The following is a 24,255-nucleotide window of genomic DNA, read 5'->3' as shown; positions in this document are numbered from 1 at the left end:
TTGCTATTGTTAATATGACAAATATGCGCTTATTGCTATTGTTAATATGACAAATATGCGCTTATTGCTATTGTTAATATGACAAATATGTGGTTATTGCTATTGTTAATATGACAAATATATACTAGATTGATTTGTTTTAATGTAAAAAGAAAGATGCAGTTAATAGAAATACTTTTACTTATAATATCAAATTTGTAGATACAAAAGTTTTTTTTTGTTCTAGGTGATTATACTTTGAAAAACTTAGTGGAAAAAAAATTTAGAATTTAAATGGAATTAAATTTCATCTAAAAATTTAACGTAAAATGATCATCTCTAGAATATTCTAACTTTGTGGAGATATTCACTAAATTTTTTAGCACTAACCCTATGTCCGATTGGCAAGGTCGTAACTCCCCCTAAAATGAAAAAAATATACTCAGAATTTTTCTCCCAGAGAAAGCTAATTTTTGATTAACTGATATAAAATGCTATAGTGTCTCGGAAAAGAAACTCATTTTACAGTAAATGTGAAGCAGATCCTCCCTCCAAAGTTCTTAAATAATTGACTTTTTGTTTTTCTTCAAGTTTTTCAGAGTGTTAACACATAATCGCCTAAACAGGTTGAATCTCGTTTTACTTTCCAAGGGTGATTTTGCTGAGGGTGTTAATCTACAATAATACTTATAAATTCGTATATAGTAAAGAATCTATTTAATCTCTATAAAGATTCATTAAAATTTAAGTATGAAAAAAAGTTAAGAAAATTTTAGTAATTAATTTTTAATTCATAAAACAATTTAAATGTCTTTAGAATTATATTTAAAAATATACATTGAGCAAATTTTTAGTTTTTCAAGTGTGCTAGTCAATGGAACATTTATGACAAAGAAATTACACAAAGGAATATCATCAACACTGATCCCCATCTAGCATCAATTGGGATGGATGGTTCTCGTCGTGTTTTGACAAGCTTCTGGGTTTGACCTTTACTCCTGATCTGAAATGGAACACGTACATCAAGTCTGTTGCCAAGGTCACTGGAAAGATGGTGGGATCCTTCTACCACTCCAGAAGATATCTCACTACTGATGCAATTCTCTATCTATATAAAAGCCAAGTACGTCCAAGGATGGAATACTGCTGCCATATCTGGGCAGGAGCTGCTAAAAACAGCCCATCCTGCCTTGACAGAGTACAAAATAGACTTTGTGGCTTAGTGGGGGATGCCCTTTTCTCTACCTTGCAACCTCTCTCCCACAGAAGAGACGTTGCGAGCCTATCCTTGTTTTATCGTTATTTCCATGGCAGGTGCTCGTCTGAACTCCAATCTCTGGTCCCCCCTCGCCAATCTTTCCCGAAAAACACCCGTCTAGCTGAATCCACTGAAAAATTTTCCCCACTCTTTATCTGTGCCTAAATCAAAACGTGGATTCCATGAACAAAGCTTCTTTCTTAGAACTGCACGCCTGTGGAACTGTTCCGTCTGCCTGCTTCCCACCTGACTACAACTTGGATGTGTTCAAGTCCAACGTTAACAAATTCTTAATGAATCGCCCCCTTAAGTAAACACTTCATCAAATCTCCACACTAACGTAATGTACTTGCAATACCCCTTATCCCTGAGTGGCTTCCGGGCCTTGATAAGTGGTGACCACTGTAAAAAAAAGAACAACAAGAATCATTCTTATAAATAGTCTCGATTTTATGGCTTTCGCCCCAAAACCATCTTAGTTTTGCTTTACAACCTGTATATAAACATGGAATAGGGAGGTGGATCTGGCTTTAGGTCGAAAATGGATTACTTGAAGCTGCAGGAATTCCCAAGTCTAACTCAGTAATACAGACAGAACCCAAGAAGAATTGATGTCAATGTTTATCTTGCACGATAGGGACCGGACAAAAGTCTACCAGACAAAACCCAATAGGACAAAAGCTTAAAGCATAAAAGATTACAGGTTTAAAAATCTCATTAAGAAAAAAAAAAATCACTTAAAATTTTTTTTTTTTTAACAGATTACCGTATACGTTAATGAAAACTTATTTTTTTCCATTTCTTAAGAATTTATGTTAAACGACAAAAGCATCAAAATTAAATATGTGCTTTTATAGACTTCATCCTTCTAAAATATTAACATTTCAATCAATTATAACATACTTTGTTCAGAATTTGTAATCTTTAATATATAGGGGAATCACATACAAATGTTTTCCTCCATATATTTAATAAAATCTGCAATTTCAATATAAATTTAAAAGCATCGAAAAATTCGTTAAAATCTTGAGTTTTTACAAGATTTATTAATATAATCTAACCATCTCTTCCAAAACTTAGAGTGGCGCTAGGGGCCTCAAATGATTGGATTTTTTTGAGGACTGTTCTCATAAAAACGTTTTTAAAAAGGGTGAAAATAAATAATATATAATCTTAACTGACCATTTCAGAAAAAATACAATTCTTGTAATTGACGAGATAAAATAGGAATTACATTTTGACCACCAATACTGTAGTAATGCATATAAATTATATTAAAGGCTTCCATTTCACATGTACATGCAAAGAAATAAATTTCCAAGTGAATTTCTCATTGGGGAAGTGAGGGTTGAGGAAGGGAAGTTGTGATTGGCGTACCCTTGACAGATGTTTGCATACCTACGTGCAAACACAACAGTTTTTACACAATAAAGAAAAGAACTTAGCAATGCAATTAGCCTTTTCTATCTTTTCGAGCAACGCCAAGACGCAGGTCCTGCTAGTATATATTTCCTTTCATGTACATTTCATAACTTGCGGTCGTGATATAGCTGGTGTCAAATTCAGTTTAACTCTTGCCGACCGGCACACCACTGGATATCCGAGCTCATTGATCTATAAAGCATGTTGAAAAGAACTTTCCAACTTCCTTCTATTAACCGAAAAGGAAGAAATTAATATGGATTTGGCATATGTGTATACATACATATCACAAATACGCACACAAATCTGTCCCGAACAAAAAAGAGAACCAATTCTTTTGATGTGACACTCTTGAAATCCAGACGATAGACAAGCTTGATTCTGAAATTCACATCTTTTTAGATTGAAGTAAACAAAGATAAAAGATCTGTCAAGGGTACGTCAATCACAGCTTCCATTCCTCAACCCTGCTCTTTTTTCTTTTTGTAGATCAACCTAACTACAGAAAGTTCATTTGAAGAGGGAGGCGAGGAGGGGCGAGAAGATATTACTCGAGCCACTGTATCTAACCGGCGTTGTCTGTGAGTATATTTTTCGATGTCCCCCCCCCTTATCAAATTATTTTATTATTTTTATGAAGGGGGTTACTTAAGGATAAGGATTAATATTGTAGTCATTGGGATTGTGGTGGAAATTTGTTATAATCAGATTATTTACGAGGACAGTTCAATAAAAACTTGTCTACGTTGGACTTGAAGACAATATTGTAGTCAGCCAGAAAGCAGACCAGCAGAAGAGTTCTACAGATGGGCAGTTCTAGGAAAGAAGCTTTGTTGATAGAATTCACGTTTAGGTTTAGGCACCGATAGAGTGGGGGATTTATTGATACCATTTTTGGCTAGACAAGTGTTTTTTGTGAAAAATTGGCAAGGGGGGGGGGCATAGATTAGAGCTCAGTCGAACACTTGCCATGAAAATAATGAGCAGACTTTTTAAATATGATTTTGAAAATTACGGTATTTTGGCCATCAAATTAAGTGAACCAAAGTGTTATAAAGCTAATTTTGTTGAAGTAATGATTTAATCTTTATAAAAAAAAAAACATTGAATGTAAAAGATTTCAAAATATTCAATTAATAGATTTGGATTTCAATAAATCGATAGAAACTAAAAATAATGCACAAGTCAGAGTCGAGACACACAAACAACCCTCTATGAATAAGGTCACCTCAGGCAACAAACATTTCGCCTCCACCTCTGAAGCCAAAGATTTTTTTTTTTACCATATGGTCATCATTTATCAAAGCCCAGAGGCCACTCAAAGATAAAAGGTTAATGGGTACAGTTAATAATTTGGGATGGAAATTGGATAAGTTATTTCATTTTAGAGGACAGCTCACAAAGAACCTGTTTACATTGGATTTAAAAATGACCATGTTAGTCAGCTGGGAAGCAACTGTGATATGGTGTTCCACAGACGAGCAGTTCTAGGAAAAAAACGCTGCTTATGAAATTTGCTTAATTTTAGGCACAAATAGAAAAGAAAATTGCTGATAGCTGTTGTAGCTAGTCGTGTGTCATGCCATGCCATGCAGGGGAGTATTTGTCATGAAAATAACAAGAGCAGGGATAGGCTCACAACGTTGCTTCTATGAGAAAAAGGTAGATGAGAAAAGGACATTGCCCACTAGATTGCGAAGTTGGTTTTTATATCCGTTTCAGGCATAAAAGGATGCTCTGAGCACTTCCTTCTCAAATGTAGTAAGAGTACTCATCTTAGAACGTATATGGCTTTTATGAAGGTATAGGATTGCTTCTGGAGCGGTAGAAGGATCCAACCATTTTGTACTTAACTCTGATCTAAGCCAAAAGGCTATCTGGCTTGTTACCATTGCTAGTTAGCAGATTAACAAGGGAGTGGGTAAGGTTTTTATATTTAATTTTGGCTTGTGAATTCGCTTTTAAAGCCATTTTATTACTGTTTTTTTTTTTTTTTTTTTTTTTTTTTTTTACAAGGTGGTCACCATTTATCAAGGCCTGGAAGCCACTGGGGGATAAGGGTTATTGCGTGTACAGTACGTTAGTGTTGAGATTTGATGAAGTGTCTTACTTAAAGGGGCGGTTCATCAGGAATTTGTTTATGTTGGACTTGAAGACATCCAGGTTGTAGTCAGGCGGGAAACAGGCAGACGGAAGAGAGTTCCACAGGCGTGCACTTCTAAGACAGAAGCTTTGTTCATGGAATCTACGTTTTGGTTTTGGCACAGATAAAGAGTGGTCTGCTACGTACATGAGTGCGGGTAGGAAAAAAATGAAATAGAAATAAATTTCTCTCACTATGTTATGTGTGTGTGTGGGGGGGGAGCAATGAATAAACATTTAAAAAAAAAAAAAAACTTTAACCGGTTACAACTAGGTCAAAATTAAGAGGAAGACATTGAGTGCGCAAGTGATGAGAAGGAGACCGGAAATCATTTTTTGATGAAACAAAAGTCAACGAACACTCATACTCCGTTCAGTGTATGAAGCGTTTAAAGTCTTGGCTTTCACGGTAAATATCAATATTTTCAGTTTTAAGAGAGAACTATCATAAGAGAAAAATACATTGAAAACGAACTAAGATGGAAAGAAGTGAGAAAAAAGAAAAAGAAAAAAGAAAAAGATGAAGCGAAAGAAAAAAATAGCGACAGTAGCCTGATTAAGATCTAGTTTCTTTTGCAGTTACATGTAACTAGCAGGCTGTCCAGCGTTACTCGGTCATAAAATACGCTTAAATATATTTTAATTTATGCAGATTGTGTTTATTAGCAGGGAGACCTAACGTTGCCCGGGATTGAATGAGGATCAACAAATATTCCATACTTCCAATACTTTTGTCATGGAAATCGGTGAAACCGCACTTTTTTTTTTTTTTTTTTTTTTTTTTTTTTTTAATCAAATCGATTGATAGCCTTCGCTAATCAGGGACACACTGTAGTGCACGAGGAGGAAGTTCAGTCCCCGCCGTGACTTATTCCACAGTACATTGCAGTCTACATTGATCTATAGTTGATTTCATAAAATTTGTTCATTTGAATTAAAGTTTAAAATGCAAAAATCAAGTATCATGGTTCAATTGTGCTCTAAACAAACATTTATTTCTAACACGATCATATTCTACCACATAACCTACTATTGATTTTATACGCCAGGCCCTTCTGCTTGTGCAATAAAATTTCTCAAATGCACTTGCGATGTTAAGCTGTATAAAAGTGTTAACTTCGGTCAAAATTGGAGAAATTTTTTCAAGTAATATTTTTGATTATCGATATTCGATACTTATCAGGTGTTTCGATACAAAACCTATCTAAAAGCACTCCAAGACAAAGTATATTTGTGTGAAAAAAAAAAAAAAAATCGGTCAAGCCGTTTTGAAGTCGATATGAACAAACAAAGTGTCTTTTATATATAACTAGCAGGGCTACCCGGCGTTGCTCGGGACCGTATAAACCATGAAAAAACAAAAGCAGATATCGAACATATGTTTTATTCTTAGGGGAGAGGAATCTTTCATCTCAAGTTTTAGCGTTACAAACAAACAATTGTCTTTTATATATATAGATAATGACAGTTTTTTTGGCCCCCCCCCTCGAAGATAACTGATCAGTTGACCAACTTCTAGTAGTCCGTTTGACGTGAAATTTCGATATTTGTCATCCGGGTGATGGGGCTTCAATATGATACCAAATTTGTCAAGTTTGGTTCCGTCTTTCAAAAGTTTTAGCGTTACAAACAAACATACATACATACATACACACAGACGTTTGGCTTTTATATATATAGACTAGCAGGGCTACCCGGCGTTGCCCGGGACCGTATAAACAATGAAAAAACAAAAGCAGATATCGAACATATGTTTTATTCTTAGGGGAGAGGAATCTTTCATCTCAAGTTTTAGCGTTACAAACAAACATTTGTCTTTTATATATATAGATAATGACAGTTTTTTTGGCCCCCCCCCCTCGAAGATAACTGATCAGTTGACCAACTTCTAGTAGTCCGTTTGACGTGAAATTTCGATATTTGTCATCCGGGGGATGGGGCTTCAATATGATACCTAATTTGTCAAGTTTGGTTCCGTCTTTCAAAAGTTTTAGCGTTACAAACAAACATACATACATACACACAGACGTTTGGCTTTTATATATATAGATTAGATTGTTATAGCTGTTTAATCAATAAAATGTATATTTATGCATGCATAGAAGAGTACTTTAAGTCGACTTACACCTGCCAAGTTTCAATTTTTTTCAGTTTGGACGCCTTAGCAACTATTTTTACCGGCTAAAGATAAAATCAAATTTGTTCTATAGGTCCAAATCTCCTATATATTAAGTTTCAAATCTTTAGACCAAAAATTGACAGAAGAGTTTGGTAGAAATCCTCAGACAAACAGACAAGGTCACACACACACACACACACATATATATATACATATATATGTATATGAGAGAGAGATATCACTCCTGTAGTAACTGGTATGTTGTGTGGTGTGATAACACGTTCAGACCCACGTAATGATACGTCGGGCGATTATAATCCTTAGTGATTATACTTTTTCGCCATTTTTACAAAAAGTAGTTTTGTGCAGTTTACGTTAAATTTATAAGAAACGGACATCTCGGTATAAATTGTAAAATATTTTGTGCATGCTTTGTTGATCAACTAACCTCTTCCACACAAGACGGATATTTATTATCCTTTTCCCTGCTTTATGCCATTTTTCCGATTTATTCACGTGTGCCATTTTTCCGATTTATTCACGTGTGCCATTTTTCCAGTGCACTGGGAGGTAACGGTGGTAAGGTGACTAACAACAGACCAACAACCTGGGTGTTTCAAGTTCGAATCTAGTTCGTTCTACAAAAACCACTTTCCCTTAGGATGTTATCAACTTTATCGTGGTCCCCCCTCTAAGTACCCAATGTCTATCGAGAAAGAATTAGAAAAATATCGGGGAAACCAATGCCAGCCGCAAAATCTTCAGATTCATACGAAATGACGATACTGTGCACCCGAGCAGAATATATTTGTTTAAAAGGAGCTAGTGCGAATTAGGGGATATAATGTGTGTATTTGGAGGGCTAAGTGGAAATTGGTATAGCAATACGTTTTTTCGCATTACATTTAAATTTCCGCATACTGTTAGGTGTGAAAAGTTTGTTTTTTTATCTTGGTAGAGGGAGTCAATCTTCTTTGTAGCAAACATAGCAGTATCTATGTATTTTTTCTAATTGATGTTACCTGTCACCATTTAGGCAGAGGGGTTTGAATTTAGGATTCTCGGGAAGGGTTTAAAAAGAATTCATGATTACTTAAGAATGTGTAGTAAATTGCAAAATAAAATCAAAAATGAATTTTATTTGCTTTCGATGTGAGTTCTATTTGAGAGAGAGAGAGAAAGAGAGAGAAAAGGAAAGGCGCTTAACAAGGTTTTCCGGAATAAATTTAGATTAATAAATATGGAAAAACCCCATTACAAATTTGCGGTAAATTGAGAATTACTAGATATGCACCTACTTTATTCCGATAAATATCGTCTAGGGTCCATGATAAAAGAAATGGTCAACAAACCATTCTTTTAAAGAGGAAAAATAAACTTTAAATCAAATCTCAAGTCTAGATTTTAGAAGGAATGCAGCGATTTGCATTAAAAAATTATATTAAGTGGATTGGAAATAAAATTTGTTTTAACAACACGGACCAATATTTCCTTGAAACGATATATATGTGTGTGTGTGTGTGTGTGTGTGTGTGTGTGTGTGTGTGTGTGTGTGTTGCAACATGGCGTAAATCAAATCTTAAACTTCAATAATTTTTCCCTAGTTCAATAGATGACAACAAATACCACGCTTGATCCTATCCCAAAGGGCAAGTATTTGAGTTTTCAAATCAAAAGCTGACGGAAGGGAATGGGGTCTGTGAAAGCTACTCAAAATATGTATTTTGTATGAGGCAAAAATGAAAAATATGTCAGCTTTGTGTGTCTTGTGTAGTTTATGACTTATATGGACACTCACGGACAATTACCCCTTTATATAATAAACTAGCATATGTATGCTTCATCTGGTCGCACATTTTTTTGCTAGACTTGTAGATCCACTAATCGTACAAGAAGTATTTTAGAATTATAAAATTTATACAAATTATTCATTTAAAAAAAACTATACGATGCATTTTATGATATAATGCTTTGTTAAATCATAAATGGGCGACATCACAGCTATAATTGTTTTGTTAAGCTAATGTTTTAAGGTCTATTTACAAGTCTGGTGCTTATTTAGAATTAAATCCACTTTAAAAACCTAAATTACAGAAAAATATTATGGACATACCTGCCACTGAACGAAAAGGTCATATTCCAAAAATTACGTAAATTAATCAAGTCATTTTTACGATTTTATTAGGAAATTGTATCCATTACAAGCTGATTTTGATCGATAGTTCAAATCGAGTTGTCTCCTTTTATTTGTAAAAGATGGCAACTTTTCTTTTATTCTGTTCAAGCTGACGATGGAGCATACTACCGGATGTCAGATATTCACCAGTTATCTCATATTCCAACCAAAAGATCTTTTAAAAGATTCCAACTGAACATTTAAGTACAATTGTTTAAAATCGCTTGCACTTAGTTCACCGGGTTTTGCATTTGGTTATTTTTTTTTAATTCTTATTCACGAGTTCAGTTGCTTCTATCATTACAGGAATGGTGAATATCTTCCTAAGATTCCAGTTTCTTTTCATGTCATACCTTGGAATTTTGTTATCTTTTTCCTCTCAGCTCTGTTTAACTCAGTATCATTGGGAGACACTAACTTCTAAGATTGGTTCTTTCTCTTGCCCCACATCATTATGTGAAGTTTAATAGTTCCGTTCTCTAGATATGAAACTGTAGAGATTACATAGTTATAGCGGATGATGTAGGACTTGTTTCCAAGTGTTCTGTTTGGTATATATACACAGGACTTGCTGCTGCTGCATTCGATATTCAATTTTCTTTTTACAAACGGTCAAATCGAGATAGTTATACTTACTGAAAGCACCCATCTCCTAAAAGACATTAAGAATTTATTATTTACATGCAATATTGTTTATTTCTAAAAGAAAAGACATTTTGATATCGAAATTTACTTACATTTACAAACATTCTGACGAGCACACACACACACATACACTCTGTTCCGTCTGCCTGCTTCCCTCCGGACTACAACTTGGATGTCTTCAAGTCCAATGTTAAATTCCTAATGAACCGCCCCCTTAATTAAACACTTCAAATTTCCACACTAACGTAATGTACTTGCAATAACCCTTATCCCTGAGTGGCTTCCGGGCCTTGATAAGTGGTGATCACTGTAAAAAAAAAAAAAAAAAAAAAAAAAAAAAAAAAAAAAAAAAAAAATGCACACACACAGGGAGATAGTGTCTATTACATTAAAAACGAATACGAGAGAGGAGGATAAAGAAAGTCAGTTATTAAGCAATAAAGTTAAGACTCAGTTTTGCTTTAGACTATACATAAAAGTTACCTTTTCTGCCTGTGGAACAGTTTCTATCAAACTGTCAATCTTTGGTCTACCGACTTGGAACCTGACAAGAGATTTGGACCTGAGGAACAAATTCGATTTGGCTTTCAGCTAGTAAAAATAGCTGCTAAGGAGTCAAAATTTAAAAGTTGGAACTTGGCAGATGTAAGACGACTTAATTTGTATCTTCTATGCATGCACAAATATACACTTACACGTTTAATCGTGTTAATTTTTGAAGTTTTTATATCCGTGTATCCTTAGGTTATATAGTAGCAAATACCGCTAGAGAGATAAATGTTTTTGTTTACTAACTGATGGTACCCAAGCCATCTATATATATAAAAGGACAAAATAGTCATGTCCACGAAAGGCTTTTTGAAAGGGATTCTCAACGAGGTTACTATTTTGGATAACTTTTCTTATACTCCCTAGATTATAATCTCTGATTCGCGAACAGACGTCATCTATCTTTATTTTGATCGACTTTTAAAAGAATCCCTGGTTCCCCATGTATGTTTGTCTTTCTCATAAATAGGGCGAAACTGATTAAAGCAAATGCAAGTGCCTGGCCTTCCGGCCGAGACATTCAGAAAAGCAATCAGCTTTGATCAATGTGGAGGAAACCCTCCATATCAGACAATTGCTATTCATTTGGACACTGCCAGAGGTACCCCCTGTTTTGGAGGGAGCTGGTTTTCCCCAACATCGTTGGGAAACAAATAAAACGGCTGAAAGCCAGACGTTCATTTCTGCGCCTGCGTGAACTCATTCACTTCTGCAAGTCAACTTTTTGATTGACATCGCTAAATTTAGACGCTTTTCACTTCCTGTCGCGTTATAGCATAGCGATAAGATGTCTGGTTTTCTTTCACTTTCTTTTCCGCCTTCACGTCATGGGTTCGAGCCTGCCTACCTACTAACACTTTCTTTTTGCTCAACACACACCTCCAAACACTCGAGCAACGCCGGGCACCCAGGCTAGTAAAAAACAAACCTGAAACCATTACTATATATTAGATTGGCGCTACTGAAGCTACATCAATTAAAATATATTTAAGCGTATTTTACGACCGGCCAACGTCGGGTGGCTTTCTAGTAGATAAAGTAAACTTTACTTTCATTCTGATTTGAAACTTCGACGATAACAAATAACTTCTATATTTATGCGCGACTTTTTTTTTTTCAGAAAAGGTTATACTTGACAATGGAACAACAGGTTGACTTTCTAAATGATAATCTATTTAGTCGGGGTAAAGAGATTGGATGGACCACCCAAGTTCTTGGATTATAAACGTTATCGAGGTGTGTGTGTGTGTGGTGGTGGAGGAATGTCCTGATGAAAACTAGCTGCTAGAGAGTTAAAGAGAGGTTAAACAAACAAACAAAAAAACTATTTCCTTTTATTTCTTCCGCTTTTTCTCTATCTAAAAGAAAAAAAACCCCACTGAATTGGTATATTATAGATTCTTTTTTCCTTGTTTAGTGATCCCGGGCATAGGGCTAGTGAAAGTTTTTTTTTTTTTTTTTTTTTTTTTCTGAGGAAGAAAAAAAAAAAAAACTTCCCTCATTAACCTTAACCGTACGCTCGGCTTCGAAATAGAAAATTTTAAAGCAATAGTTCCGGAAAAAAAAAAATATTTAACTGCTAAGATTCATTGTATCATGTAGCAGTAATAAAATGAATAAACTTAAGATCTATTTTCTCTCGCGAACTAATGTCCGTGCCAAGTTATTCGGCCACTCAGCGGGCAGAGCGCATTGATTTCGTTTCCTAGGCAATATTTTCCAAACTTAAGGACATCATGGAGTCCTTAAGCAAGGCAAAGGTTTTTCAGAGAACACTAACAAGATAATTTCTAAAATAAATATGAAAAACAATTTCAAATTTTAACTTATACTTATTGTAGCTGTTCGTGATTTTACTATATTTTCGTGTTTACAACCATTTGTTCTTGATCAAAATTAATTTAAATGCAATATTTTTTATTTACTTTTTCATAAATCATCCTAAAACTCTGCACTTGTAGTCATCATTTCTTTCCAGTAAAAAAGAAAATTAAATGGGCATTAAATTGAACAAGTTTTTCATAAACTCTTGTGCAATACGTGCATAGGTTTTTGCAAAACTATAAGTACGCTTGTGTGTTTAATGTAATACAATCAGATTTTTTTGTCTTTAAAATCTTCCTCATAATTGATCGAAAATAGTGATTATTGGATGAACTCATTGTGAGTTTTTTTTTTTTCTATTTTCCATTCATACCATTTTTACCGGTGCCATTTTTAATCTAAATTCGTTGTGACGATACATAACTACAAAATATTAGTTTTACTGGTAGATTAAAAACAATTTATTAGTATTATCAGTGGACAATTATGTAAAAAAAAAAAAAAATTAAAAAAAAAATTAAAAGAATCGTTCCTGGAATCGGAAATAAGGACCAAATTTCCCCAGATTCCGATACCACAAATCATTCCGATTTTTCTGAATCCCGATTAATTGTTGCAACACTAATAATTTTGAAGTGTGGAAATGAGATTTTTTAGGTCAATATGCGAACCGAAGACGTCAAAACACACCCGCCCCCGCCCCTCCATGGAAAAACGGTTAATTAAACTGCAGAAGCACCTGTTAAAGTACACGAGTTCTTTATTTGAATACCCCCTCCCAAAAAAGAACAAAAAACAAAATACGCTTTTGTAAACAGCTCGTGAAAACTTACTGACAGCAATACCCTTACTCTTAAATGAAGTGAAAACTATTTTATGAAAAATATTTCTTGCCATTTAAAATGTCCGCCATGTGTTCATGCACCTTGTGAAACGTCAAATGACTACGCGAGTGCGCGCATTTTAGTAAGAAAGTGAAAAAAATTAATGCAATTAAGAAAGTAAAAAAAAGATTGTCCGTTTTTATATCGGGAAGCGGAAAAATATTCGGAAGTGTGTGTATGTGTGGGGGTGGGGTCATTTCGGCATTGAAGCCGAAAAATGTTTTGGGGCCCAGGTTTTGGCTATTTGGGTTCCGTTTGGCCGTTTTTGGCGTTTTTTCCTAGATAGAAAACAAGATGGCCGCCAGCAAAAACAATAGTGATTACATTGAATACTGAATGTCTTCAGATATGGATAACTGCGTGTTTGCGCAAAGAATAAATGCGATATTCGTTCTCAGCATACCCTAAAACCTTCAAAAAGTCGACAATTTAGAGATGAATGCCCAGGGGTCGATAAACTAAAAAAAATACCGGTTAAATTGTCTCTTAAATAAAGAATACGACGATCGATTTTTTACTGGTCGCTAATTTCAGGTTCAGAAAAAAAAAAAAAAAAAAAAAAAAACACTCCCGGACTTAAGGTTAGTAACCGTAAGCCTTTTTAATTTATTTATTTACTATCTTTTAAGCCTGAAATTTACCACCTAACAAAAAATTAAAATGAAATAAAAATCAATTAACATTTTTTCAAATTGTGTTTATCCAAGTAAAAGTGACGGACCAAATTTGCAAACTTAGTTTCAGAACTTAAAATTATAAATATTAATCGATAGATAGAATATTTATAGATTTATAAATTATAAATATAGATTATAGATGTAATCGATAAATTAATATTTATAGATTATAAATATATAGATTATAAATTTATTCGATAGGTTAAATTTTAATGCGTTTGGTAACAGTTATTTGTTTATTCTCCTCAGAGTTCTGCTCCGTTAATCATATTGGTGCAAATTTTCTTTTTTTTTTTTTTTTTGACATGAAATTGAACGTCAAAAAAAACATTTTTGCAACAACTTTATGATTTTCAAGCCTTTTCTTACTGTTAAAAGCGATTCTATGATAATTTCCGACAATTTAGGTCTATGGGGTGGGTAAGTAAAAAATTTTACGGGAGAGATTAAAAAAAAAAAATTAATTTAAACGCTGATATAGTAGACATTATAGGAAGCGTAAGGAGCTCCCCGACCCTCCTAACAGAAACCATCCTCCCCCCCCCAGTATAGTCAGTCGCACCACTGTAAATTAAGTCGCTACTCGTTCGAATTAAGTGAAAGACTACTAAAATACCAGAAAGTAAAATGGATTAGGATTTATGTTTATAAGAGTTTGCGTAATTCCTCAAAATTCTAAGTTGAGAAAGTCGACGGGGACACGAGGATCTCCTCGTATAAGGAAAGACTCTGTATTACAGAGATATAAAAAGATAAGGACGCACGCGCAGCCGGCCTTGATGGTGGTTGATTATTTCACTCAGAATATGTACGCACAATTCGCCAAACCTTTGAAGAATCAGATACCAGACAGAAGTGTGCCAGAAAGAGGAGAGAGGGGGGCTTTATTTTTCCTTTCTCTTAAGAAAAAGCTCTTTCCAGTCACTTAGTCTACGAGGCTCGCTTCTCTTAGCGATTAAAAATATGCCTTTTAAGTTATACTGCTTATATTGAAACTGTTAACTTAAATTGCACCGACTAGTTTTGTCTGATTTTCCAAGGCAAATTAATCTACAGTATCAATCTGAAATTTTTTTACGGATTATTTCGCAAATAATTGGTACTCGTCTAATGTACAACCCGTGTTGAAATCACATTTAGAAAACCATTCTTAACGAGGGGTGGGCTTTTTATTGTGTATTTTCACCTAACAATTTAATAAACAAGCGAAAACACAGGGTGTAGCAATTAGGGACATTTACTTTTTAGCGTTCTTAGGAATGACTTCGTAATTCGTCACCACATACTTGCTTCCTGATGGGGGTGGTGGTAATGCCCGAGAGTGTGCATTCCGAAACTGAGATAAATCACACCTCATTCCAACAAAGTACCTAGGTTATCAGAATGATAGAGTAGGGCTTTACGAGTTTCTCCTTAGGCATCATATGACAAGGTCACCCAAAAGTGCCCTCTCGGGCACTTTTGGGTGAGAAAAATATCCAAGAACGTATCCGTTGTATTCCCTGATAGACATCTGGCAATTAACCAACCTTTCCCGAAGGATGAGGTAATGCCTGGGATCGCAACTGTTAAGAGTCTTAACTTAAGACAGAGCTCACCTATACCTTTGACAAAGACGGTACTTTTAGGGAAAAGGGCGCACATGTCTGCCGAATATTGACAATACCGAATTTAAAAGGCAGAAATAGTTTACGGTTTGAAGGCCACCTTTACAACTTTTCTACAGGCAAATTTATGTTTAAACCCCTAACGCTGCGTATAATTAGTGTCGCCTATCATTTTATATTTGTGTGGGTGTGTATTTTCCAAATCGATAACAGTTTCGAATATTTGGCATTTGTTCGAAATAAGAGCAACTTGCCTTTGGTAACATTGGTGAAATTGCACTGGCGGACCAGACCACCAGTCACCACTCTAAGATTTACCTTTAAGAAGTTGATAACGGGGAGGTTAAAAATAAGAAAATGCCTTTCGGAATAAACACCCTTAAACTCCCCATGTTAAGAACGGCTTTCAGAATAAACGCCCTTTGCAGGTTGAACAACCGTCCTCGGGCGGTCCCCAGTGCAGTGTGCACTTTCACCGATAACTTTTTTTTTTTTTTTTTTTTTTTTTACATTTTCATACCTCTATGGATTGTAAAACAAACCCGAAATTCAATATCTTCTGAAAAAGCGCCAGGCATTATTAGGACTGACTCGGGATTCTTTATCAATATTCAATAAGAACCGACATCTTTGGGTGACTATTGAAACGACTGGAGCTACTCCGGTCAGTAATCAGAATGGCCGAATGATGCCAAAAAGCGGACCAGGGCTGCCCGGTTGGCATGGAATCGCCATGTTTATCTCCCTCCCACGGTGGTAAAATGTGACAAGATCGGGAAAGTGGAATTAGAAAAGCCAGCATCCTAAAAGAGCACCACACTGGTAGCCTGCAAAAAAAAAAAAAAAAAAAAAAAAATGCATGGATAAACCAATCGGCATTCGCCGGTAGGGACGCCCCAGGCGCTTTACCAAGAAACGAGCCCTTCTGAAAGAGTGAGAAAGTATATATATAAAAAAAAAAGATACTAGCAAGGAAGGCACTGCAGGTTTCCTAGCAAACTTATGTAAACAACAGTAAAACTTGTAACAGACTTTTAGTTCCCATGGGAGCAATATTTAATAGCACACGTCCGACCCCTCCCCTAAAAGAAAAAAAAAATGGTTCGGATTGGATTAAGAAATTATCTGGATTACTTGGCAATCTATATCTATCTATATAAAAGTGAACGCCTGTGTGTGTGTGTGTGTGTGTGTGTGTGTACATTTTCCAACGCAATAACTATCAGTTTTCAGTCTACAGACTCGAAATTTGATATACAAGGTACTGAGATTTGGGAAAATCTTTGTAATTCATTTTCGGCCATAAATTTGGCTGTTAAGGGGTCAAAGTTCAACGATTTGACTTGAGAACTCTACCAAACTCCTCCGACAATTTTGGGTCTAAACACTTGAAATTTTAGATATAGTTTCCTTGGACATGGATCTAACTTAACTTGATTTGAGCCGAAAATAAATTTTAAGGGGTCATAATAGGGGTCAAAGTTTTAAAAAATTGACCGCTTTTGCGCTGCGCCGCTGGGCGCTGCGGTCTCCAAATTACTCAATTTCTGGTCTAAACATTTAAAATTCTACATAAAGGGTATTCAGAGATAGGACAAGCTTTTTAATCAGTTTGGGTCGAAAATTTGAGCTACCAATATATAAATGTATGTATGTATGTATGTCTAAAACTTACGACAGGCGACGGATTTTCACAAGATCAGTATCGTTTTTAAGCGCGACATTTCAGACAAATATCGAAAAATTGGCTAAAAACAATTTCTTCACCTTCAACTGAGCACTTTTCTACAGGGAGGGGTCGCGTTTTTCGCCGATATTGTCGAAAGTCATCCCCTCTCTTCGATTGTCTAGCCTTAATTTAAACCTGCGTTACTTCCGGTTTGGCGGTGGTCGTAACAGCAAAGACGTCACGTTTTTTTTTTCACGTTTTTTTCCTCCTTCACGGTACGAGTTCGAGCCTACCACTTTTTTTTTTTTTTTTTTTTGCTCAACATACACCTCCAAACACCCGGGCAACGCCGAGCTGAAATGTTAGTTTTATATAATTGAATTTCTTATTTGTGAAGATATTCTGATCGGTTTTATGTACAACAATTTTTCCGGGCTTTACCTCCTCTCCCGAGCGAAGTTATCTTCATTCGGGGTAGGAGGTAAAGGTCGCTTTAGGTGAATACCGACGAAATGCAAACTGGAATACCGACGAAACTGATCAATGCTCATTTTTGCATTTGTTCAGTGTCCCAAAAATAAATAAATAAAATAAAAAAATAAAAATGACCTTGTCCCTATCTCGCGGGCAGGTAACTAAAGTAAACGTTTTTTTTTTTTTTAATAAACTTTAGCGTAACGATAAGGACGAGGGAGTCAAATCTTTCAGTTAAATGGCGTATTTTTTGCCCTCCCATATCCCCGCCACCACACCGAAGACGAAGGTCTTAGACGGAGTTGTTTATGTAGTGAGGATATACCAAAGAACCGACCAAAAAAACAAACAAAAACTTTGGAGTAACTTGGTAGACAGTCCGCAGCAGCACTAAAAACGAAGCCAGAGTTAGGTCGTATGCTTCCTTCAGCTTTCAAGGTAAATGTACGATGGTCGTTCCAAAAAGTAATGCTAAGATTTTTTATTCCGCCCGAATGGATCAAAAGGGGGTTGCAAATTTCATCTTTATGAGGACTGAACTTATGCGTTCATGGCTTGGAAGTTTCATTTCTCTTGTAGATATTGTCGGTGTGAGGGCGGACGTTGTCGAGAGTGCCCCCTCCCTCTAAATTCCACAATTTTTACTTTTTTTTTTTTTTTTCACGTTTTTTCCTGTTGATATCATCGATTACAGACTTAAGTTTCAGATTATAAAAAAAAAAAAAATAAATAAATAAAAAAAAAAAATTCATAATTTTTCACGTGCAGGTTCCAGTTTTCAATTATAACGTTATCACTAAATTGAACACGAACTTTGTGACCACGATAAAAGAAAAAAAATGGCAACTCTGATGTGACCGAAAAGAAAGGTAGGGGGGGGGGGTTAGAACGGAGGGGTTAAAAAAGATTTCTTTACCCTCCCTCTCATCTATGTATCTACCTCTCTCTCATCTATGTATCGTGGACACAAAGTTCGTGTTCAATTTAGTACAATGTTATAATTGCAAACTGAACCCCCACGTGAAAAATTATGAAAATTTTTTAAAATCTGAAACTAAAGTCGGTAATCGATAATAACAGGAAAAAATAAAAAAGTGAAAATTGTGGAATTTAGAGGGGGGGGGGAGCACTCGACAACGGCCGCTATAAATTGAACCGCTGAACATTCACCGGCGCCTGTTGAACGTTTACGCAGCCGATGCAGTTTATATCAGCAGTTAGGAGATGGGTTCGTCGATTTCAGACATGTGAATGAAAATGCCCATGCAGTTATCGATCATCGCTGGCAAAAGTGAATCGAGAATTGTGGTGACTATGTAGGAAAAGAAATTCCGTAGAAAAAACACTCGTCTTCGTAACTAGTCAATTTTTTTTTTATTTTAAAAAATAGGATGCATTACTTTTGTAACAACCTTCGTACACTAAAATTTAGTTGACGTCTGTTTGTAGCAGCATTATGAGAGAGAGAGAGAGAGAGGAAGAGAGAGACACACACAAACAACAAAGACGCCACTAGTAAACATGATTAATGTAAATTGGCTTTAAGGCCCATTTAAGTTTAACGATCCATTTACAACCACAGTACAGTACGCACATCATTTCTATCCTTGTAGCATTGCCACCTGGACTTAGGGTTAATGAAGGACAAGTTTTATTTTGTAACTTATTCCGGACATGCAGCTTGTTATATCCGTAATGAAATTGATACCCCTCTTTATTTACTAGAAATAAATCAGGTAAAAAAAAAAAAAAAAAAAAGAAAAAAAGTTACCTTCCTTAAGTCAGTGGTAGTAAAAAAAAAAAAAAATGCCCAAATAGGCATAACGGGACCATTAAAAGTTAATTTCACCTATTCGATTATTTAAAAAAAAAAAAAAAAAAAAAGGAGTCTCCAAACAGGAACCAAACGAGTTGCAAACAATCGTTAGACTTAGGTGTCCGATGTAAGCAAGACTTTGCAGTAATATTAAATGTGTTTATTGCGATTTCCGTTTCTTCACTGTTAACGCCAATCAATAAAACAATTAAATGATAGCGTTCGCTAACAGGTATAAATCGGAAGAATCCATTGCAATAGAAGTTTGAGTGCTTGTGCAGTGTACGGACAGCGGTATTTTTTGTTTAAGATTCTCAAGTTAAATACAGTTTATACGGTATCATTTTATTAAATTGTTAGGTGAAAGTATAGAATAGTCAAAGCTCTCTCCGTGTTAAGAATCACTTTCTAAACAATATTATTTCACCACTGTCCGTAACCTGCATAAGTATCGAATTTGGTGCTTCTACAAAAGTTGAACCGAACCAAACAGTTTTTGCCGAAATAAACCTAAAACTTAGGTTTTCGAAGATAAAAAAAGTTTGGTTCAAATTAATGTAAAAGTGCTGAAGTTTTTGTGCGCAGTCTGAAACTTTTTTTTTTACAATTTTCAACAAAGTCGCACCTTGCGAAGCCAAGCCCCCCCCCCCAAAAAAATAAATAAATAAAAATAAAAAGTCACCACTGATTGGAGACGGGAGTCATTCTATAAAATTACGAATTCTTTCTTAAATAAAAACTCCAGTATTATTCTGTATAAAAATGACGGGGGAAAAAAAACAACTTACCATTCCATTGCATAAACTGACAGAGATGGTGTTGTGTGTATCATTATTTATAATTCCATGGTAAAAGCAATGAAGACTTCGGTGCCGATAGCGAAAGTATCTGCTCGTATTATTGTTCACATGTTGGACAAGTAAAGTCGGGGAGATAAAATCCACAGAATATTCCAGGCGGAGTTTCAACGTCCGATTACACACGGTAAGTGTATAAAAAACCTTTCGCGTCCAAGACGAATCAGAATTTTTGGAGCTGGTGAAATGTCCCGTTGAATCGTTGAACGGTCGTCCACTTTTATCTACGCGCGTGGGAAATACAACATCGTAGACGCGTAATCCTTCCCGAGATCGCTCATCTTTAGCATCTGGCCGGATGGGAAAAAACAAAAAACAAAAAGAAATCACTTGATTTTAATAAATAATTGGGCACTTATGCAGAATACGGACCGTGCTAAAATAACGTAAGAAACTCATTCTTAATATGAAGAGGCTGAGGGGGGGGGGGGGCTTTACCTATTCTGAACTTTCACCTCAATAGAAAGATATTGTAAAAATCCTTTCAGTACATGCACTTATGTTACCGTTTTAAAATAACATTATTTAGAAAGCCATTCGTAACATGTGGAGGGGTTATTTTGTGCCTGTACTTTCACCTAACAATTTTATATATATATATATATATATATATATATATATAAAATATGTAAAACTTGAAAATATTACAAAAATAGCGCGGTAACATAAGTGCATAAGCACCATCCTTTCTAGAAAAAAAAGGTGCTAATGCAATGCAGAGAGTGATCCGATCCGCGCTATATTTTAAATCGTATTTCCATGTTTGATTAAAGTTATGTTTTTTATTCAATTGTAAGGTTAAAGTACAGAATAGGTACAAAACACCCTCCCCATGTTAAGAATGGCTTTTAAAATAACATTATTTCAGCACGGATCACTCTCCGCATGAGTACACACACAAAAAAAATAAATAAATAAAAATAGCACGATTCGTATTCTGCAAAAGTACCAATAAATGACTTAAAAATAAAAAATGGAAAAAAAATCAAGTAAAATCTAAAATTAAAAAAATAAAAATTAAATTTAGATTCAGACTATGTTTCACATTTTAGCCACAACGTTTCGGCCGATGTAACCAAAGCAAAAGCACTAAAGCAGTCTAAATAATGAAAAGTCAATCACCATTTTTAAAAATCCCGAAACACAGGAATTAATTTTTTTTATGGAGTCATTTTTGGAAATTAATTTTAAGTTCTAACTCGCACCTGTAAAAAGTTTTTTAAACTACAATTGCGGCGTTTGAACTCAATTTCTAATTATTCTAAGTCGATATGATAGTCGTACCTGCTTCACTTTTTTTTTCTTTCGCCACTAACAGTAAACTTATGACTATTAGAATTTACTTTGGCTATAAAAAGTCTAAGTATATACGCAACTACATAGTTGAAATTACAATATACGAGAAAACAAAGCTTTAAAGTTTTATTATATAATGTTTTAGAATTGGAGGCGGAAGATAAAAAAAAAAAAAAAAAAAAAAAAAAAAAAAAAAGAAAGAAAGAGAAACGAAACCAAAAAACATTTATTATTTGCAACGAATGCACTGAATTTCAACTACTAACCTTGGCTGTTGGTGTAGGTAGAGTTTTTGCATAAGGAAAAAGAAGATACTTGAGAAGGATGGATATGTAAAAGGCCGCCGAAACAGGACATTACAAGAGCCATTATCACCGGCTGCATGGTCAGCTCCCATCCGCGAACAACTGTCGCTGTTGCCGAGGAGGAGAGAAGTCTTCGAAGTCCAGGTAGAATCCACACGAAACGCCAAGTTTCTGCTTCTCACTTCGAAATGAGCGAATCATTTCGAAGAGAAACCCCGCCCCTTTGCACTGTTCGGCCCAATAGCAAAGCTGATGAGTTTCTACCATTTTTTTTTCTTTTCTTTTTCTTTGGCAAGTGCTACTACTGTTTCTTGAGAGAAACTGTGGAAATACGGCTTTCCTACTTTATCCATTCCTCTTGCCACTTCTACGAGACTCACTATACGAATATACATGTTATATATACGTACGCAAAACAAGGAAGAAAAGGAAAGAAAGAAACTTTGCAATAATTCTAACGCCGCAGAGCGCAGAGCGGACTAACAAAAAGATAAACAACTTAGTACTTTGCCTGCCAAAGACTAAGGAATTGTCAAATTCAGTTTTGAAAGAAGGACAGTAGAAACGATTTCCGAGTACATTAATGTATTTTTAGAATTTGGTTATTTTACTGTGTTTTATGATGTTTTGGTGCTTTTACAGAATTCGGACAGAATGAAACCGACTTTTGCCTTAGTAAACCCAAAGCTTAGACTTGGGTTATAACAGTTCGATTCAGATTCTGTGTAAATATCGATATTTTAAAAGTTACTTAAACTTAATTATTAGATAAATTTGATTGGGGGGAGGAATTTTTTAATTACGAAATGGAAATTAATATTTTTTTCTAACACACACTCACACTACTAGCTCTACTTAGATAGTGAACAGTAACACTGTCGAAGTAAATATTGAAAACACACACAAAATTTTATGTAAAAGACATTAAAAATGAGATAGAAAGAGGTTTATATTAAAATAAACGACTTGGTAAAAAAAAGTTATTTTTGGAGGTGGAATTATAAATGAAAATAATTGATTAATAAAAAGAATTAACGTCTCTATTTGTGCGCTCCCCCCCCCCTACAAGGGTAACGTTGGACACTGGGATTTTTTTTTTCTAGGGAAATTCTGGATCGGAAGAGAAACATCATTCTCCCTCTTTTTCTTTGTAATGAGTGTATTACAGATCTGATACCGATCACGCCTATAGACCCCTCTTCCCCGCTTTTTATATCATTTAATAATTATTATTAGGTACTTGAGCAGTTTAACACTAACAAGTAAATTTAGGAAGTCATTCTTAACATGGCTTTGTTAACTCTATGGAACTCTTCTAAAAAGAACACAATTTGCTTACTGAAACTGCACTAATGCTAATTATTATTACGTGCAAAAAATATGCGACCTTCTGGGTTTTTTTTTTTATCTTTAATGCTCTATCACTATACCCCTCCAAAGAAGACGGTAATCTCTGGGATAATTGTATCACCATAGAACAAATACTACCCTAACCTTCCCAGACACAAAAAGGAGGAGATACTGCTTCATGACGAACGTATATTACCCCCCCTCCACACACACACACACACACACACACACACACACACACACACACACACACACACAAAGATGGTAATGCCTGGGAGGAGAGGGTGGGGTCTCATGACAACAGAATATTTCAACTCCGCCTGAATTGATCATTGAAAGATTTTACATTTGTACATAGTAATATTATAGATTTGGATTCCGACAGACAGATATCAAATCTCCATCAGTTGTGTTTATCAACAAAGGCGAGATAGAAATTCAGTATTTCCCCTCCCCCTCCACTTCCATATTAAAAACAACCTTGTTCCTAATTTTCTCAGTGGGAAAGCAAGTAAATAAATAACCGGAGATATATATTGGGGGGGGGGGGAACGACACAGACAGACAAGCTGTGTGTACCAAATTCGAATCCAGAAACACTGTCATCATACGCCACACTTGACCTTGTGTCTAATCTCCTAGGAAGAAGGCACATAAAATAACCTAAAAAGTACGCTCTGGTAGCAGAGTAGTGCGAGTGCGCCACTGCGCCAGTGCGGTAGCGGTACCAAATTAAAAAGTGGATTCGGGGCGCTAAAACTTACGCACTCATAAGATGGCTTTAAATCTACGGTCTACCATTTATTTCCTTATTTTTCTATTTTGAATTCAAACGCACGAACATCAGCAAGAATATCCTGTTAACCACGGCTGCGGGCTGCCTTTATCTAAAAAAAAAAAAAAAAAAAAAAAAATCCCATCCAACTTGTTAATTCTTTTGCTGAAAGCATTTCTCAGTCAATCAAAAACAGAAAAGTTTTCACATTTAATTCACTGTGCAAATTTAGTAAACCTGAACATAGTAACTGTGATATTGCTAAATTAATTGTAATTGATAAAATAGAAAATGAATGTTAATTAATAATTATTTAGCTGATATGGCGTAATCACGTCGACACGCCGGTTCCCGTTAGATTACCGAAGTTAAGCAACGTTGAGCCTGGTCAGCACTAAAAATAAGTGACCATTTGGAAATACCAGGTACCG

The 24,255-nt window shown here is 35.3% G+C and overlaps 1 protein-coding gene across 2 annotated transcripts in view; it reads right to left on the bottom strand.

Moving 5' to 3' along the window:
- Positions 1 to 22,084, bottom strand: part of LOC145277073 (A disintegrin and metalloproteinase with thrombospondin motifs 9-like) — a 314,902-nt gene extending 292,818 nt beyond the window's left edge. For both annotated transcript variants that reach the window (XM_080128762.1, XM_080128775.1), the window contains exons 1-2: positions 21,661 to 22,084; positions 20,030 to 20,388 (exon numbers count right to left, since the gene is read on the bottom strand). In XM_080128762.1, coding sequence (XP_079984888.1) covers positions 20,030 to 20,388; positions 21,661 to 21,778 — 477 coding nt within the window. In that variant the 5' untranslated portion in view covers positions 21,779 to 22,084. The remainder of the gene's footprint in view (positions 1 to 20,029; positions 20,389 to 21,660) is intronic.
- Between the last annotated feature and the right edge of the window lie 2,171 nt (positions 22,085 to 24,255).

The sequence above is a fragment of the Euprymna scolopes genome, chromosome 1 (assembly GCF_053919585.1).
Source record: "Euprymna scolopes isolate OS-2025 chromosome 1, ASM5391958v1, whole genome shotgun sequence".
Lineage (NCBI taxonomy): Eukaryota > Metazoa > Mollusca > Cephalopoda > Sepiida > Sepiolidae > Euprymna > Euprymna scolopes.
This window is presented reverse-complemented; position numbering and strand designations above follow the sequence as displayed.